The 12,976-nt window shown below is 47.4% G+C and overlaps 2 protein-coding genes across 2 annotated transcripts; one reads left to right on the forward strand and one right to left on the reverse strand.

Moving 5' to 3' along the window:
- The first annotated feature begins 3,250 nt into the window (after positions 1 to 3,250).
- Positions 3,251 to 7,227, forward strand: sap30l (sap30-like). The gene is made up of 4 exons (XM_085936269.1): positions 3,251 to 3,895; positions 4,546 to 4,668; positions 4,766 to 4,864; positions 5,692 to 7,227. The coding sequence occupies exons 1-4, from the start codon at positions 3,710 to 3,712 to the stop codon at positions 5,827 to 5,829; spliced, it is 546 nt and encodes a 181-aa protein (XP_085792395.1). The 5' UTR covers positions 3,251 to 3,709; the 3' UTR covers positions 5,830 to 7,227.
- Positions 7,228 to 7,303: 76 nt separating this feature from the next.
- LOC147042801 (heart- and neural crest derivatives-expressed protein 1-like) lies at positions 7,304 to 11,250 on the reverse strand. Its single transcript, XM_085936268.1, has 2 exons — positions 10,448 to 11,250; positions 7,304 to 8,919 (listed from the first exon to the last, which is right to left on the reverse strand). Exons 1-2 carry the CDS (start codon positions 10,973 to 10,975, stop codon positions 8,821 to 8,823), a joined length of 627 nt encoding a protein of 208 aa, XP_085792394.1. The 5' UTR covers positions 10,976 to 11,250; the 3' UTR covers positions 7,304 to 8,820.
- Between the last annotated feature and the right edge of the window lie 1,726 nt (positions 11,251 to 12,976).

Raw genomic sequence — 12,976 nt, forward strand, 5'->3', positions numbered from 1 at the left:
AGACAGCAGATGGAAAGCGTTTCATGATTGGCCTCCTGCGTCACGTGCTTGCGCTTTTGCACAATTTGCAGGGAGGAATTTACCTCTGCAAAAAATGGGACGCATCTCTGACAGGAAGGCGTCTCGACTGACGGGTGGTGCGTGATGAGCCGAGCGTGTGCGTGAAAGATAATCGCCGCAAAGGCTGGGACGGGAATAAATGATTACACCGGTCAAAATCAAGGCAGCAAGGAGGAATGGCGCTTCTTTTCATGAGCCGCTCTTAGGGAGGGAGGAAAAAAAGGCAAATATTCTCCGGGTCAGGGCCACCAGAGACACGCTCAGACAGGAAATCCAAACGCAGCGCTCGCAGGTCAAAGGCGAGGCGAGACGGGGGGGATTGCGGGTGATAATGTCGAGAAACAAGGGAGGAGGATCGACAGCCGAGGTCCAGAGAGCGGCTGAGCTGAGTTGAACTGAGCTGAGTGACAGCTCAGGTATCCATCCCCTGAGACTCGGCTATGCTAATGGCTCCCAATGTAACACCATTGAGCTTTTATTTGTCTCTCTTTTTCAGTATACTTGGAATTTCCAGACTTGGCCCGTCATCACCTTCACGGACGGACGGACCGACGGTCAAGCTGGCCCAATGGACGCAGCGCCACCGTGATCATCTACCAAGACCGATAGACCGGCTCGCGCTTGGGAAGGACGACCTTGCAAGGAGGAAAATCCATCAGAGGCTGGCTGGAAGGAGAAAGTGTACAGAAGGCTATTGGTTACGCCGCCGCCCCCGAGCTCCAGATGTTGCTTCCTGGAGGTTACGGCTGCGCATTTATGAGCCCCGTCGCTGGCCCCGCCCCGCCCCGCTACATATTTGGCCCGCTTGAATACACTAACGAGGGTTGGCCTTTTTACCATTCCCTTCTTCTGTCTGCAGGACGAGGAAGGAAGAAGGGCATAGGCGTGTGTTTGAGAAAAATGCCCATTCCAGTGTGGAAGGTAAACAAAAATACGAAAAGTGAATTGGCCTCAACCTCTTGTTACATTTCCTCACAAAAAGAATTGAATTAATAGTGGGAGCCAATTACAAAGTGTGGAGACGGATACGACCAACGTGGGAAACATTCCACTCGTTGACCACTGAATTGTGTATTAGTCACTAGCAAATGGAAACCAGCACTGGGACTCAGAACGAATGTTCCCATTTCCCGCTCCCCTTGAGGGCAGCAATTTGTGTTCTTCAGCGATCGTCCTTCGTCATCCAGCTACGGAAGTACGGAAGAACAGAGGGAGGGAGGGAGCGCTGAAAGCCAACTCTTGGATCGGTGGACATTCATTACTCTCCATTGTCCAAAATGGACACGCAGAGCCTTGGAAGTGCCTTTCCATCCATTTCATTTCACGCCATGACAAAGGATGATGGAGGCCTGGCGGACTTGAAAGGACCAAGCGTGTCCGACCGAGCTCATGTTGGCTCATTGATCACTTGCACCTTATCACAAAGTGGGCAAAATCAATCGCTCATTTGGCCTTGCGAGCGGACAGTGGGAGGGACGGACGCAACGCCCCGGCCGCCGCCGCTCCCCTGGCCGCCGGGCGGCCGCTCCCCCGGCCGCCGCCCCTCCCCCGGCCGCCGCCGCTCCCCCGGCCGCCGCCGCTCCCCCGGCCGCCTCCTCTGTGTTTAACTGTAGCCAATAAAGACACCTTTCATGCTGGCTGGCTGGCTGGCTGGACCGTTACACGGCAGGCACGTGCCGCTTTGTTTGTTTTCACAGCGGTGCCGCTCTGAGCGAGCAAATATCGCAATTCATCTTGATATCCATCACTTGATGCGTCTTTTTATGGCCTTCATTTGTTGCGCAAGAGGCCTCGCCTCGCCTCGGTGCTCCTCTTTACGCTCTAAATATATTGTCACGCCTGTCCAACTAATAGCAACACAGATAAATTCTCATAAACAGCAGGCAATATCGCGCAGCGATAAAAGCTGATTGATTCCTGATTCGCGTCGCAGTGCTCTCGTTTGACCACCAGATGGTAATAAAATACATACTTGGCCTCGGGGGACTCCCATGCGTCACTTTTTGCGTATTTTTCTTCATGCTACTTGGAATGTCAGTGCTCCCAGGACAGATTAAGATTTTAATGGAATAATTGTCGCTCATTTGTCTCATTCTTTCTGCTCTATAAATGGTGAGCGGCGTTTTGTTGTTGTTGTTTTATAGCCAGTGACTTTCATCATTTAACCTCCAGAAAATGTCATTTTGCTTTCCGCTGCGCTCCTTTTGACTGACTGCATTAGACAAAGAATCCGCTTCATTTGAGGGCCAAGCTGCTTCTCATCAGGACAAAAAAGCATATTGAAAACATCCTGCTGATCGAATCCGGGGCCTGGAAGTCCGTCCGCCTTAACCGCTTCATAAATTGCCACATGCCCAAATATTTATTCCGTCGTGGAGCTTCGACTGCCCGCCCGCCGTTATTTACGCTTTCACATTCATGTCAGCACAAGATTTCAGGTCGACCTTCAGGTGAACCCTCAACGAAGAAGAGAAAATGATTCCGTGACTTAAGATTTACTTTCTGGTGACTTGTAGGATTGCAATTGGGGAGTCAACTGGGTCAAGTGGCACATGCACACATAGGAAACACCACTGCCATCTAGTGTTGTTGTTGTTGTTGTTGAAGAGGACATTTTGTCCTAAAAGAACGCTTGAAAAAGTCTCGAGAACCCATGTCCGCCATTTGTAAGCTACTATATAACCATCCTAGTATGGTTTGTTTTACCATCTCTCGTCAAGCCGTCCTCACCATCGCATTGTAAAGCTCCATGAGAGCCTTTATTGGCCTCATCAAGACAATCATCCAATTGGCTTTTCCGCTCTGCTACTTTTTGTCCTTTGCCCTAACCTTGCACATCATCTGAGCGTGCGTGAGTTGGCGCACGAGCAGCAGACAAAGCAAAAGAGCATCCATCCGTCTCCCGAAGATGGATTTACATAGAAATCAGGGCTTTGAAAGTGACTACAGAAACATTCAGTCCCAGTATTGTACTTGACTAAGTGCGGTGTAGTTGTTTCAAATTGCAAACCTGAAATGGAGTGAATGTATCATCGAAAGCTTTTGCAAACGTTTCAAAACATGTCGACAGTTGTTCCTGTTATAGACTCTGTCGCCCCCTGTCGGGTCAGGGAGCTACTACGACAAGATTGGCGCTCGTCACAGCCAATCACAGAGCGGCCTTTCCTTGCTAAGACACAGCTCAATCGAAAAAGCCACCAATTGCGGCAAGGGAGGGAAACTTCCGTTCCCCACACTCCAGCACGTCCATCGTAAAACGCGATTGTCACGATTGAAACGCCACATTTGTTTTAAACTCCGACCAAAAACTTGTTGCGCTCGTTGGGTTTTATTTGAAGCCAACTCGGAGTAGTTCGTGATTGCTGTCATTCCTTGGCGAAACGTGGGCGCTCAACGGAATCTCCATTCCACCTTGTGCCAACTAGCCGGAGCTAGCATAAGTTAGCCGGCCGCGCTCGGCTTGCTCGAATGGCGACAGACGGCAGCAGCAGCAGCATGTTTTCGACTCGCTTCGGAGGATTTGGGCGCTAAAAACGCCACATTGGGGGAAATCAGCCCGATCCCGACCAGCTCATCCCCTCACCGGACTCTAAAGGGATTTAGTGGTGTGAGAAATTGTTTGGGTGACGAGGAAGTGGTTCCCTCCAGGATGAATGGCTTCAGTACCGAGGAGGACAGCCACGACGGGCCGCCCGCGCCGCCCCTTTACGGCCAGAGCTGCTGCTTGATCGAGGACGGCGAGCGCTGCGGCCGCTCCGCCGGCAACGCCTCCTTCAGCAAGCGGATCCAGAAGAGCATTTCGCAGAAGAAACTCAAGCTGGACATCGACAAGAGCGTGAGTGACATGAGAAGAAAAAGACGACCGTCCACGCGACCGGTCGATTGACAGCTAATGCTAAGCTACAGCGGATCGTCTGCAACTGTATAACTTGCTCGTTTCAAATGATGCTGTTTGGCAAGGCAAGGCAAGCTGTCTTGGCCTGCCTGGGCTTTGTTGTTTGTGCCGCTCTCTGCCAAACGAGCTGTGCTAATGTTAGCCGCTTTAGCTGTTCCCAACTATCCGACATTGCGCTACTCATCCGATGGTCACTCACTCTTCTTTGAATGTCATGACATGAGGGAAAGAAAGTGTCCTCAAACATTCAGGGTCCCGTGCTGGACTCGAGAATGACGTTTCCGAAGTCTGCCAACTTTACAAACATGTCCTCCGTCATGTGGGCCGAGTCGTGCGCTGGCTCGCTCACATGATCAAGGTCGGCCCGGCCGAGCCAGGACCGATTTGAAAGCAACATTCATTCCAGCGTGTTGCCCTAAGTTCACATGCTTCTGTCGTGTGGATTTCCCACTCGATGAGTTCTGTTGGCGGAATCTGGCGCGTGTGGATGCCTCGTTTCCTTTTCCGATGGGCTTAATGTGCACATTAGTCAGCAGAGAAACTTGGCCACTCTCAAGTGCACTTTGACATTGCGTTGCCCTCGTCTCTAGGTGCGCCACTTGTACATCTGCGACTTCCACAAGAATTTCATCCAGAGCGTGCGCAACAAGAGGAAGAGGAAGACAAGCGATGACGGCGGCGAGTCCCCGGACCATGACGTGGAGGTGCCAGAGGTAAGTAAGGTGCCGCCCGAAGCCAAGGTGTCGGATTGCCGTCGGACCACTCAGGTCCGGGGAACTGACTGACTGACTTCAACTCTGGTCTTCCCAGGTGGACCTGTTCCAGCTGCAGGTGAACACGTTGCGGCGCTACAAGCGACACTACAAGCTGCAGACCAGGCCCGGCCTCAACAAGGCCCAGCTCGCCGAGGTGAGCGCTCGCTCATTTGACCGCGGCAAATTGGCCCCAATGCCAAATAGGTGTGAATGAGGTGGAGTTGAAATGCGCTTGACTTGACCTTTGCGCTCGGTCCACTTTTCATTTTCATCATTGGAAAATGCCGTTTGGCCTCATTATGAGCGTCACACTCGTGCGCAAAGGGCCTCATTATGAGCGTCCCACTCGTGCCCTTTATTTATCCGACGGCGTGGACTGAAATTGGGGGGGCGGGGGGGGGTGATTGGCGACTTTGACCCTAAGCCGCGTTGCCCTCGCCATAGGCGTTTCTCACGCGCTGACGTACGCGGTGTCGCAGCTCCCACCGAGAGATGGTTGGCCGCCTTATGAAAACCTCCTGTATGGCGGACGAATGGCAGCGGCCGCAAGTTGAATGTTTCCCCAGACTAGGACGTGGCTTTAACGAGCCGCGCACGTCATTAATAACGCGCCAGTCGCGGCTGACAACCAGCCACAGCTGTGCCAGTGTCCCTCCCTCCCCCGTTGCGCTTAGCAGCACCGAGTGTTTGTTTACTTGATTTCCCCCCGCTATGCTCAGGGCAGTCGCTCTGCTCACATGCATACTGTCGAGCCCAATGTCAGAAACGCCTCTCGGCACACGTTCAGCTCCCCACCTCCAAATGCCCAATCATCCTAATACCTAGACAGAAGTTAAAGAAAGGCAGAAATAGACAAAGTAGACCCAAGGCTTTTGGGGGGACGTGTCAAGCCAAAGCAAAATAGAAGAAGTGATGGGGCTGCTGCGCGTGCTTCCTGCTGTCAAATCCTTGATCCCCTGTGTCCTGTCTGTACGTCCGCAGACAGTGAGCCGTCACTTCAGGAACATTCCGGTGAACGAAAAAGAAACGCTGACCTACTTTATTTACATGGTGAAGAGCAGCAAGAGCCGCTTGGACCAGAAGGGCGACGGCGGCGGCGGCAGCAAAGCGCTCGACTAAAAAAAGAACAACCCAAGCGACCGAGACGAGGACAAACGGCCAAAAAGCCGAGCCTCCCGCCAACAACCACATCCCGGGAGGACAGTCGCAAGCATCCGCCGACCGTCGTTTGCTTGGCCCAAACCTTTGCGACTCAAGCGCCGGCCGCCGCCGTTGACTTTGCCTTTCGTGTGCCTCGCCGACAGAATGACGACCCCTTTGACCTCGTCGGGAAAGTCAACGTAACGAACTTCCAAAAATCCTTTTGTTGTGAACTTAAGGACCAGGCAGACTGCTGACATTTTGCATGTTATCTTTTCCCCACCAAGCTGCGCACTGCGTAAACAAATTGCTAGCACTGACACGGTAGAAGCTCTTTAATCCTCCTGTTATTTTGCAGCTTTTAGAATACAAGTATTACATGCAGTGGTCTAATGTATGTCAACAACTCCATTGGAATGGTGAGTCATGAAACTAATCCTCATTGGGATTTTTTTTCCGACAACTTCCAAATAATGGGTCAAATTGACCAAGGAACAATTTTTGTTCCTTAGAAACAAATAGGAGTGTTACATAAAAGCCTTCACCCAGAAGCTTAGTGTTGATTGTTATATGTGAAAAGCTAAAAAAAAAAAAAAAAAAACAACTCATGGAAAGGTGCGGATCAAACGGACCCGTTTACAAAATTTGGAGAGTAGTGGTTACAACACATGATGTTTTTGCTACTATTCCCCTGCTGACACTTTTTGGTGAATGGGTCATATTGACCCACAGTCAAATTTTCTGGCCTTTTTAACATACATTTGCAGAAGTACATGTTTTGGGGAATTCCTTTACTCGTTCTGACAGTTATTGGATAACGCGTGAAATTGACCCGACATCACTGTTCATGTTACAGGAGCTTAAAAAAAAAAAAATCCCTATGAATTTTAGCTGAAACATTAAAAGGGCCTTTGTGCATGACCCGCAAGTTGAATTTTTGTATATTAATTCCCAAACAAACATGATTAGCAGCTTAAACAGGAGGGTTAAATGCACCCGTGATGAGTGTTGATCGTCGAAGAGCGCTGCCATGCTCTGCCATGCTCTGCCATGCTCTGCCATGCTCTGCTTGTTTGTAATCCTAGGTAGCTGAAGGCTAGCTTTTGTTGGGCTGTTGTTCTTAAACAAGCAAAGTTGAGCAGCAGGCCTTGAAGGGCTTTCGTCGAACTACAACACCAAGGAGGTCTTTGTCCACCCTTTTATTCGGGATGATTTTCAGTTTTGCTGTTAGTTTTCATTGGCATCACCTAGCTGATGACGTCCATCTTTCCTCACACATTAACCGTCGTCGTCCCGTTAGAAATCCCACTTGTATTTAAATATGGCTGCTTCTTGCTCCTCTTAATGAAACAAATAAATGTACAGGCTTATACGTGACTGGATGGTTTGACTTTGTACAGAAATGGAATTTTATTCAATGCGACTTTCTTTTGAACGTTCTCAACACACAGTATTGCTCTCCAAACCATTCCTTGCACCTCATTTACAGGCTTCATGGACAAGTAAGAAGTTTGAGGGCACATTTGACACGTCACACTTCAACCCAGCAGTGCCGGAAGTCACCACTAGGGGACACTGTTGTTCCATAAATACCTCTCTTTGCAGGAAACGTGCAAGTTGCAGATCATCTCTCTCTCTCTCAGCCATGCAGGTAGGTCACACACAGTCTGTTGGAACTAGTCCCCTCCGGACTGTAGGCCAAAAGCAGCAGACGTAGCGCAGCACGGCTTCGCTTTGCTTGGCTTCGCTCTGCTCTGAACTCCATCCATCCCTCCCTCCCGAATCAGAGAGCCATCAGTGGGCAATAACATCCTGCTCTCGCCAGCCAGCCACTTGAATGTTGCCAGTCACTTGAAAGTGGGCTCGCTGTTTGGCATGCCAAACCTGGCCAATAAAGCCCATTGGGATTAAGCGGGCTAGAGTAGTTTGACTTCATTTTGGTTTGACCTGGAGGGAGTTGTTTTCTCACAACTGTTAGGATTAAAAGTGTACGCATCAAGAAAACCAGCATTTTCTACGGAACATTATCATGACAGTAAGGTGAGGACTCCCCCAAAAGAAATCTCACAAAAAATAGCGGGTGTCATAAAATAATATTCATTTATTATATCGTTTCACGTCTAATGTACATTCAAATCCACATTTTTGCACAAGTAATGAGAAACAATTGAAATGGTTATTTTTCTGAATTGTGTTTTGCAAGTTTATCAAGCTGCGTTGAAAGTGAACCACATTCGAGTGCGTCTATTCAAGCGGACAGTGAGCACGTTGAGGTAGATTGTCATTTTTCGGATACAACAAAAACAATATTTTGCCTGAGTATGGCTTCGTGGAAAATACCAGCAATGCTCTCATTTTGAACATTATATACAATGAAATTGCGTCACCTTGAAACAAAATTAGCACACCAAAACGACCTACAGTAGACTAAGAAAAACAATGTGCCAGTACAAACACAAAACAAAAGGGGAAGCCCCACAAAAAATAAAATCGAACTCCAAATAATCTGCTAAATACCCAGATGACATTTCTACCAAATAAGACAGCAAGTACACGTGTTGCAATTTAAAGTTGAGTTCCAAAATAAAAGTAAAATAATTTAAATGTACCATTTTCCCCAATACATAACTTAAACCGTGATTTTTGCGACACAACAAGAGGGAGGGATAAACACAATATTCCACATTTAAGAAACAGCAGGAGAAAACACGAGCGCTCCTTTTTCTTCAGACTAATGATGCCTTCACGTATGGCCGTAAAAGTGGTTTTGTGGGGTTTCTTGAGGGTGGCTTTGCGGTGCGCTGCGCGTGTGAGTGTGAGTGTGAGTGTGAGTGTGAGTGTGAGTGTGAGTGTGAGTGTGAGTGTGAGTGTGAGTGTGTGTGTGTGTGTGAGTGTGAGTGTGAGTGTGAGTGTGAGTGTGAGTGTGTGTGTGTGTGTGTGTGTGTGTGTGTGTGTGTGTGTGTGTGTGTGTCATTGGTTGAGCTCCAGGGCCCAAACCTGCTGCGGCCATCCGGTCCGACCCTTCACCTTCTTCTCGGTACCAAACGAGTCCGGTGCTGGACCTTCGTTCTGTACGAGCCACAACAAGAACATTTTTGTAATGCCGTGACCAAAGAAGCACAAACATCTCATACACACTCAAGCTTACGGAAAATATGTTCAATAGTTTTTAGCCTTATTTAAAAAGAAAAAAAAAAGGTAGCAATACAGCAGCCCGTATGAATCGTTTGCTACGAGAAAACTCATTGATCATAATTATAATCGTTAATTGTTTCATTATTTATAAAGCCACGCTTATTACGCGTGACCTAATTATATTTGTTGTTGACCAAAACCTATCTTGTACACTAAAACAGGAACCATTTTTTTATGATTATTCCCACTTGATGGAAATGCAGTAGGTCTATTTGCCCATGCTATTGGTTTAACACTTGAACTGAGACAACACCTGAATAAACGCATACGATAACTAGACTGTATTAAAAAAAAAAAATAATCCACAACTATTTATTTCAGGGTTTTTTTGTTGTTGTTGTTTTTTTCCAAAGCAATAATGCACGTTGGTCAAATGAGCAGATCAAAATGTGTTGATTTTAAAGCAAAGCTTCATTTAAAAAGCATCAACTTACAAAGCAGCCAATTAAATTGACAGTACTTTTTGTTTTGTCCGCATTTAAATGTCCACACTTATTTCAAGCAACCCTCAATTGATAGGCTATTATCAAAGATAGCTACTTCTACTTTTCCACGCTTTTCCTTTTTTGAATAGCTCCGTTTTACATGTGCTCCTTCTCGTGCCATTACTAATCTACAGTTGATAACCTTGTAAAAAGCTGCAAAACGTTTCATTCAATTTGATAAAATAGTCCATTTGTTCTGAGTGTCTGATTTTGAACTGCAATATGAATTCATTCGCAAGCCTCCGTTAAAACGCGACTGACATCGCGTCAAGTTGCTTTTTGTTACTGTAATTCATGAATTTAAAATTCTCCCCCTTTTTCTAGAGCGCTGGTTTTGAAACTATGTTTTACATGATCGCAGACTCCAATTGTAAATGTGTTCCGTTGAAACGCTCCCAACGACACAATATAAACAAGTATTGCGGACTATTGAAACGTCCTCCTGTTTTTCATTTTCGATTCTAATTTCTATTTCATTTCAATTTTTAAAATCCCATTCAAATATTTGTTGACAAAGTATCGAATTGAATAGACTTCTGAATGTGAAACATGTTCAGGTCCAGTCCGTTTTCAGATCCCAATTTTCAAGTGTACGTTCTTAAGCTGTTACACGATTTTGTTTCGGGATTTTTGAACAGCGGTCGCCCTTAAAACCAATTCAATAGAATTCGTCTCAGATGCGAATGTACGGCCCATCAAATGAAACGCCATGTCAATGTAGCCTCTCCCATTTCTTTCTTTCTTTCTTTCTTTCTTTCTTTCTTTCTTTCTTTCTTTCTTTCTTTCTTTCTTTCTTTCTTTCTTTCTTTCTTTCTTTCTTTCTTTCTTTCTTTCTAAGAATGCATTTTTGCCAGACTTGAGCAAAAAAAGAGCTCATCTTTGAGTGAAGCGGCTCTCATAGTATCGTGCACACTCACCACGTCTCTTTTCCTTTTCAGATCCCGATTGTCGAATTTCTTAATTTCGGCCTTGAAGCCTTCAGTCTCTCCGGAGTCCTTGGCCAGCACGTCCATCAGGTAGGCGATGTAGCTGGTGGCCAGACGCAGCGTCTTGATTTTGGACAGTTTGGTGTCGGCGGGCACGTTGGGGATGCACTCCCGGAGCTCCGCGAACGCCGTGTTGATGCTCTCCGTCCGCCGGCGCTCCTTCTTGGGCCCGGAAGCCCGCCGCTTGGCCATGCCGGCGGCCTGCAGGCCATCCAGGCGGGCGTGCTCGTGCTGCGAGGAGGCGGCCGCCGCCGCAGCCGAGCCCGGCGTCAGCTCCGCGCCGCCCGCCTGGTAAGGCGCCTGGATTTGGAAGTCCGGAGGCACCTCGCCGTGGTTGACCACCCAGCTCTGGAAGTAAGGCGGTGCGTCCTGGTGGCAGCGCTGCACGAACGGGAAGGCTTCGTGCATGAGGTGGTGGTGGTGATGATGGTGGTGTTGGTAGCCCCCGATCAGGTTCATCCTGGCCCGGCTTCTGCTGCCGCCGCCGGCGCTGCTGCTGCTGCTGCTGCTGCCGCCGCTGCTGCTGCTGCCGCCGCCGCCGCCGCTCTCGGTTGACGTCTCGCTTCTCGACCACTTCCACGAGTCATTCACCGCTCAGGTATTTATCCAACATGTCGCATTTGAAATGAGGGGAAGAAAAAAAAGCAAAAAGACTCAAAACAAAAGTAATAATTCCACAAAATGGCCACATTTAGTTTCCCCGGTGAGTCGGTCAGAGAAAGTTGACCCGGGTGAAGGTGCGAGGCCGCCAGGTTTATAAAGAAATACGCGTCTTGGAGGCGGCCAATGGGGTGGAGACTTGACGAAAGCGGGAGGAGTTTGTTTGGCAGCTTCTCGACGCGCCTGCGCCTGCCTCTGCCTCTGCCTCTGCAGTGACGTCAACGCCTTTTAGAGCTGATGATGAAATGCGTTTGGTCCATTGATTTTCTCACTCATGATGTAAAAAGCCTTTCAAAGTGAGACCTATAGTGGAAGAACATGTTTATAAACATCAGTTTTGCTTAATCATTTCATTCCAAAACCATTTGAAGCATCATCTCAAGCTCAAAAGTGACGTTTAGATGTTTTCCTCGTGATTGAATGAATGCATTATTTGCGGCAAAGTCCTGATGACTTTTGAGGGAGGGACCGCGCATGCGCACTGACTCCTGCTCCTGCTGCGGCAGCGGCAGCGGCATGATCCCATTACATCGCCTGACCTTGACGCTATTTTCAAACCATTTAGGGTCGCAGCTTATCTAAATACAACCATAAATCACGCGGGGTGTGTTTCTTTCGTTTTTTTTTTTTGCCGTGCATATTCCATAAAAACTGCTCGCTCTCCTTACTGTGTTTACACGGCGCCACTTTGCTGCCTTTTCTTTTAAATAATCAACTGTCACCACTTCTTGTCGAGGATGTGTGCAACTTGGTTTCTCTTTTTTTTGTCAATCAACTTTTGCAAAAATCCTGAATAACTGCCTTTTTTCTGAATTGAAAATCATTAAGTAAAGAAAATGGAAAAACAATCGATTAAAAACAACGATAAAAAGGAAATTTCTAGCTGCATATATTTTCTTTAACGCTATTTGTTATGGGCAAAAGAAAAATAAATATATGTCATAGAAATATATTAAAAAATAAATTGCAACAAACGTTTTTAAATTTGCAGATGTTTTTTGAATTCAACATTATGTAAAGGAAATACAATAATAATAATACATTTTGTCACTGTATTCCTTCATTTTTACACTAGAATGAGTACACAGCAATATTTTGCAAATTTGACCATTTTGATCGGAATTGGAGAATTTTACAAATAAAATTTCCAATATTTGGACACAAATGCTCGAGTTGCACCCTTCCTCTTGAAATGTCCGTGTGAAGGTTGCAATTGAAAAGTTTTGGGTGATTTGGCCGGCTTGCCGCTTCGCCGACGCTGTCAGCCTGAAGAAGTCCATGCGGCCTCCAGAAAGCAAACCTGACACTGTTGATTAAGACGTCCACTACGCAGACATGAAATTCAAGCCTTTGGCCCCCAAACCATCGCCCTCTTTCCCCGAATCGCTTCTTTCAATCTTTAATTCTATTGCCTCAATTCAGTCTACCAAAATCAACAACAAAAATGTTCTCTTCATCTTCTTTTTGGATTTGATATCAGACAATAGAGGTGCTGAAAGGGTTGAGTGCCCATTTGGCGGCATCGCCATGGGAAATGACCCAAGTAGGCCGCAAGCAGCCATCTTGTCCGTGTTCTGAATTCCCGGCCTAATTGGTTGCGTCGTCACGTCCAATTTTCGCGTGACGCCACTCCTGCCTCTTCATAGTGCTTACCCTCAACTCTACGTGTCCAAACAAACAAAAACTCGGAGCCTTGATTCAAAGCGTGTTTACGGCGCTACAGTACGCGCACGCTAGGCTAATTCAATCCAACGGCTCCAATTAGGCACGGCAGTGGCTAGCTCGTCGTTCCGGGAAAAA

This window comes from Syngnathus leptorhynchus, chromosome 17 (genome assembly GCF_054491065.1).
Source record: "Syngnathus leptorhynchus isolate UIUO chromosome 17, UIUO_Slep, whole genome shotgun sequence".
Lineage (NCBI taxonomy): Eukaryota > Metazoa > Chordata > Actinopteri > Syngnathiformes > Syngnathidae > Syngnathus > Syngnathus leptorhynchus.